The sequence below is a fragment of the Babesia bigemina genome, scaffold Bbigscaff_71062 (assembly GCF_000981445.1).
Source record: "Babesia bigemina genome assembly Bbig001, scaffold Bbigscaff_71062".
In the NCBI taxonomy this organism is placed as follows: domain Eukaryota; phylum Apicomplexa; class Aconoidasida; order Piroplasmida; family Babesiidae; genus Babesia; species Babesia bigemina.
Window position 1 is genome coordinate 1 of NW_012237223.1, and position 6467 is coordinate 6467.

Genomic DNA, 6467 nt, shown 5'->3' on the forward strand with positions numbered 1-6467 from the left:
CTCTACATCGCTCCCTAACCCACTCTACATCGCTCCTTTATCCACTCCACATCGCCCCTTAACCCACTCTACATCGCCCCTTTACCCACTCTACATCGCCCCTTAACCCACTCTACATCGCCCCTTAATCCACTCTACATCGCCCCTTTACCCACTCCACATCGCCCCCTAACCCACTCTACATCGCTCCCTAACCCACTCTACATCGCTCCTTTATCCACTCCACATCGCCCCTTAACCCACTCTACATCGCCCCTTAACCCACTCTACATCGCCCCTTTACCCACTCTACATCGCCCCTTAACCCACTCTACATCGCCCCTTAACCCACTCTACATCGCCCCTTTATCCACTCTACATCGCTCCCTTACCCACTCTACATCGCCCCTTAACCCACTCTACATCGCCCCTTTACCCACTCTACATCGCCCCTTAACCCACTCTACATCGCCCCTTAACCCACTCTACATCGCTCCCTAACCCACTCTACATCGCCCCTTTATCCACTCTACATCGCTCCCTAACCCACTCCACATCGCTCCCTAATCCACTCTACATCGCTCCCTAATCCACTCTACATCGCCCCTTAACCCACTCTACATCGCCCCTTAACCCACTCTGCATCGCCCCTTAACCCACTCCACATCGCCCCTTTATCCACCCTACATCGCCCCTTTACCCACCTTACATCGCTCCTTTACCCACTCTACATCGCTCCCTAACCCACCCTACATCGCCCCTTTATCCACCTTACATCGCTCCTTAACCCACTCTACATCGCTCCTTAACCCACCTTACATCGCTCCTTTACCCACTCTACATCGCTCCCTAACCCACTCTACATCGCCCCTTTATCCACTCTTCATCGCCCCTTTATCCACTCTACATCGCCCCTTATCCACTCTACATCGCTCCCTAACCCACTCCACATCGCCCCTTAATCCACTCCACATCGCCCCTTAACCCACTCTACATCGCTCCCTAACCCACTCTACATCGCCCCTTAACCCACTCTACATCGCTCCCTAACCCACTCTACATCGCCCTTTACCCACTCTACATCGCCCCTTAACCACTCTACATCGCCCCTTTACCCACTCTACATCGCTCCTTAACCCACTCTACATCGCTCCTTAACCCACTCTACATCCCTTGAATCACCTCGCCATAATACCGCTATGATCTTTTTAGACCACAATAATAACTTGTGCCTTGTCACCCTTCACTTCCCCTCTTCCACCTCTTGCCACTGCCCTGACCATGTGCCGCCTAGGGAGCTTGGCAAGAAATTTGACAAAATTTAAAACCTATAAAATACCTCAAATAACAAGCCTAATAACAATCTTAATAACCTCTGCATCGGCCTCGAAACCTTCCTTGGCTTCAACAAAGACTCCAAAGGCTACGACGGCCAGGGGATAGTGTACTCTGACCTGGATAGGCTGTGTGACGGGGTGATGGGATTTTTGTATTATTTGCTTAAGGATGTCAGCGAGAAACAGCCTTACAGTGTGGGCAAAACAATGCTAAAAGATTTTGTTGAGACCGAATTAAAGCCTAAATTATCCACCGGGCGTAAGGGTTTTGAGGTCATTGAGCAGGTGGCGGGGAAGGTGCGGGAGTATAATGAGAGTGTGAAGCATAGTAACGATGATGTGAAAAATCCCGTCGATGTTTTACTAAGCTTTGTAAGCGACACAAAAAGTGGTAAGTGGTTTGATAGGGTTCATAAAATTCAGGTAGATAACGCCGATGAGCAAGCAGTGAACAAGGCCGTGCAGTCTGTCAACAGCGAGTTGGCGGATTGTAAATATCACGTTGATAAATTTATAATAGACACTTATAACGCACGTAATAGCATTGCAGATCTAAACAGCAACTGTAACAATAATGTTAATAGAGCTAAAAATAACATTACGCATGAACGCAAACGGTTGATTGAGCTGTCGGATGAGGAGCAAAGAAAATACGTGGTTATGGCGAAACATATAGGAAAAATTATCAATAGTCTCAGAAGAAGTGTCAATATGGTGATTACATCGCAGGTATCCGATTTGGTCGAACAGCTGAAAAATATGGTTAATGAAATTAGAGGCAAACTTTTGGATGTTCATAAGACGCTTAATACGTGTATTAATACACTGAGCCAATGGATTGATGACGCGCTGAGAATTATAACGGCGGCGGAGGATAGAATAAAGAATGACATATTGCCGAGAGTTAAAGATAAACATGAAAAGAATGCTGGTGAAGATACGACTATAACGCAGAAAGTTAACGAGTTAAAAAAAAGAAGCGAGAAATTGTTAGATGCGTACAAGGAGTCGTATAATGGCCTGAAGGAGTTGAAGAAAAATATCAATAGAGCGGTTGATGCAGTCGAACAGCTCTACACTAAACGGCTGGAAACGGTGAAAGAGCAAGTGGACAGACTGGTTGAAAGTACTGGTAGACATCTTGGCACTGTAGATGGACATGTAAAACGGGGGTTATGGCAGGTGAGGAACAACATTAAACTACACTTCGACACGTTTGTTGATGAGTTAGGACGTAAAATTGTGGATGCTTCCAGACAGTCGACGGATGCTTACAATACCAGTTCTCGTTATATGTTTTTAAAAAATAATTTGAAAATTGTTGGATTTGAAGGATTGAATGCAGTACTTGAGGATGCCGATACAGTAAACCGTGATTTCGCTAAAGCTATGGATAATGTATTGTATTATATCAATCAAGCACATATATCTAGAGGGAAACTCAATGGAGAATATTACCTACAGAAGCTTGGTGAAGGTTTAAAGGATGCAATACATAAGCAGTTTAAGAAGGTGGTAGTTGGAGAAGAGGAAGAAGATATAGATCTTAAAACACTTAACAAGGATTATTACAACGAAACTGTGAAAGATGCCGAAGTAGCACACGACAAACTTAGAGGCATGATTCAAGCTTTTAAAGGGCCAGTTGAAAAAGACGGTTTCACTGGTAATGCAGCATCAGCAAGATTTGTCGCTAAGGATATGCCGGGTTACCGAACAGGCACAATAGGCACGCCAAAAGGTAAAAAAGATGAGTACGACATCGCCTTAAACAATGTTGACACCGCGCTTAAAGCATTCGAGACTGAAGGCTGTGTCGATCATATTGAAGGCGAAGAAGCCGACATTCAACAAAAGAAAGATGAACTTGGTGGCTTCGTCACCGAAATCACTAACGAACTAAATGACATTGGAGTTTTAATTGACAGCACCTCAGGTGTGGTAGTGAACAGACAGATGATGTCTGCAGATCCACAAGGCCTCAAGCAGAAGTTCATTGACTTGAGAAGTAAAATCGGCAGAACCATCGGTGTTGAAACAGTCAGGATAGGCACTCTTCAGAAAATTCATGACGATATGACTACTTTAAGAGACGGATTAGTGGGCTCAGCGCTCACTAACGCTATTAGCTTCATCAATGAAGACGCTGATGCATTAAGAGAAAAAAAAATTACTGAACTTCATGGTACTGTCAATCATGAAGCCGAAATGGCTACTAAACTCCTCACCACTCTTGCGCGGAAACAATACGTCTCCTCCGTCAAGCAGCTCCTCACCGCGTTTGCGGACAAGGTAAGCCAGGAGTTGGCGGGGTTGCCGGGGGAGATTGATGAGGATTTGAGGATCGGGTTCAAGGGGTTGATGAGGGTGATGGGAGGTATGGATAGTGTAACTGGTGAGCCCGTTGAAGGCTCTAGAAGTGCAAGTTTGCTCGACAAAATAAATACAGCTGTATCGTCTCATGGACCAGGTACGGCCATGAAGGTCACTTTCGAAAAATTGTCTTCAACATTCAAGGACTATTTTACTCCGATTCACACGTATGTTACTGATCAAATTAATCATGAGACTGCCTCTGAACCCGAGGCCATCAGAGCTATTACATCCGCCAACCGTGAGCACCTCGCCGATGTCAACACTAAATTCAACAAATTACTCGAACACCTAAAAACTATCAATAGTGGCAGAATATACATATCTGATCACAAATTCGTTGGTTTGCGTGAAGACTTTAAGTCCTCCCTCGCCTCCCTCCAACCCTCCGCCTTCGCCAACCCCCGGCACCCGGAGCTGCTCGATGCGGTCAGACAGGGGCTGCAGGGGTTTGTCACGGAGATGGAGCGGGTGTATGTGAACGGGTATGATGGTAGAACAATTAAGTGGATTGAAAATGATGGTAAAGAAGATAAATTAACGGTTCACGGAAAAAATGGCGCCAAAGCGTTTCTTAGCATACTCGAGATACTGAGCAGTAACATTTTTCATTTGGGAGAGCGGTGTAAAAGTGCGCAGTTTCAAACAATATTTGCATCACATGAGAAACATAAAAATGTTCTCGGTGATTTCCTCAGCGGCAATGGGTACCAGGTTTCCAAATCATATAATTCCCATGAAGGTGAGCTGAAGAATGAGACCAAGTGCACTGGTACGTACATTTATAAAGAACTATTCAACAGTGAGATAAGAAATTTGAAAAATGTTGAACAGGTTAAAGAGTGGAAGAAAGAGATGAAAAGGAAGAATATGTTTACTCATCCTCGTGATAATGATGATAGCAAGATTACTCTCTTTGATATTACTGATTATTTATACGAATATTTAGAAAAGTACAACGACGTATGCCATCTGTCAACGCTAACTTCGAGGACACACCCGTGCTCCGTATACGAGATGTTGGTTTGGCTTTCAGGACTACCGCACAGTCCTGTCCATAAACCTAAGCTAGACCTAACTATCCTCAACGTGATAGCAGACATCAACAAACATGAGAAAGATGCTGCTGACAAGGAGGACGTTGAAATAACGGTCGAAATGGGTGACTCCCCTACTTTCTCACTTGCTACACCCAAAGACACAACCGTGACTGCCTATCCGAAAAACGTATTGTATGATGACCTAAGAGGCGCGATAACGCACATCTGCGCCACAGCTTATGACGTGTTGGTTACTATTGCCGGCCACGGGGACGAATTCAACATCTATGCAAGCGATTTCTCAAACAACTCCATGAAGTTCCACTATCCATCAACAGGGGAAGACTGTCTCGACATGTTACTTGACATACTTCGCAGGATATTACCAACATTAAGCTTCCTGAAAAGCCAATGTAAGCTTGAAGCTGAACAACACGGTTGGCAATCTTGCAAGTACGGCAAAAATATTCCTACCATCAAGTCGCATTGTGGCAAGCAACCAGAAACAGAACCAACGTGCAAACCAAAATGCGAGACAAATTGCCAACCAACGTCGCCACTAATGAGCTATTTGAATGATTGTCTACCTGGTCATTTGCCGCATCACCTTACAAAAATCGGTTGCAAATATGAATGCAACACTTGCCCCTCAACTTCAAAGAAGGGTATGCCTTGCCTCACACCTCTTGGTTTTAGAGGATTCTCAGGATCCACCCGAATGGGTAAGGATATATGTGACGTACTGGATGCCTTCCTAAGTAATGAGCATATATCGTGTATATTTGCTCTGATGCCTATGCCGCCCAAAACATTGCCCGAACATTTAGGATTTGCATTGTCGCTAGTTAAGGAATGGGTGAATACTACTAAACTGACAAAAGGTGGAAGAACTACGTTCCCATTCCAGTCCACATTTGAGTCATCCATAGACAAGCTATCCATTAGGCTGTGTCCTTCACCTTCTTTTCTTACCAATGCCTTGGCAAGTGCATATGGTTCAGAATCTGGTGTGCATCAATATTGCAAAGATCATCATGTTAGAAGTCTGGCAAGCCAGCTCATCTGTATAAACGAAAGCAAGAACGTCAAATGCGCGCCTTATCTCACAAATCTCAGCTGCGACTCCTACAATTACCTAGCATACAATCATACTGACACGTACGTTTCCTGGGCTGCATACCTCCCGTGGAATTTCTGGGATTGTCTCAACAACCTATACAAAGATTTTTGTGATATTCTTTGCCAAGAATGGGGTTGTCAAAAATGCCTCCGCGCCGACAAATGCAAACGTGGACAGCATGGTCTCAAAGATGAGAAAACTGAAATTCCTCATTGTCGCTGCCCTTCTATAGTCGGCTGCAAAGGCGTCACACCTACATTCTATAAGTATGGATTAGCAATTGGTAATGCGTCGGTGTTAAACAAAGTAGACAATGAAAAAACATGCTACGATTTTTGCACTCAATTAAGTAAAGTTCTAAAATCGCAATATTTCACCGAACTGTTCGACAAATGCGACGACTTCCTCTTCACCATCCGCGCCCCCTTCATCTGGCTCAACGTAGCCCTCTGGCTCCTCTCTTTCCTATACCTCATCCACATCATGGTCGTCCGCCTCGACCTCCTCCACATCAAATCGCACTTACATAGTCCCTCATCTCATCGTATTGCTGCTCAATCACTACTCGCCGCTGCACGCGTTAACAAACTGGGCAGGGTGTTTTATCTGCAACCATAA

At 44.8% G+C, this 6467-nt stretch overlaps 1 protein-coding gene across 1 annotated transcript; it reads left to right on the top strand.

The window, feature by feature from the left end:
- Nucleotides 1-1457: 1457 nt before the first annotated feature.
- Nucleotides 1458-6467, top strand: BBBOND_0003590 (hypothetical protein, conserved; the record flags this gene model as incomplete). Its single annotated transcript, XM_012915192.1, has 1 exon — nucleotides 1458-6467. The coding sequence occupies one exon, from the start codon at nucleotides 1458-1460 to the stop codon at nucleotides 6465-6467; it is 5010 nt and encodes a 1669-aa protein (XP_012770646.1).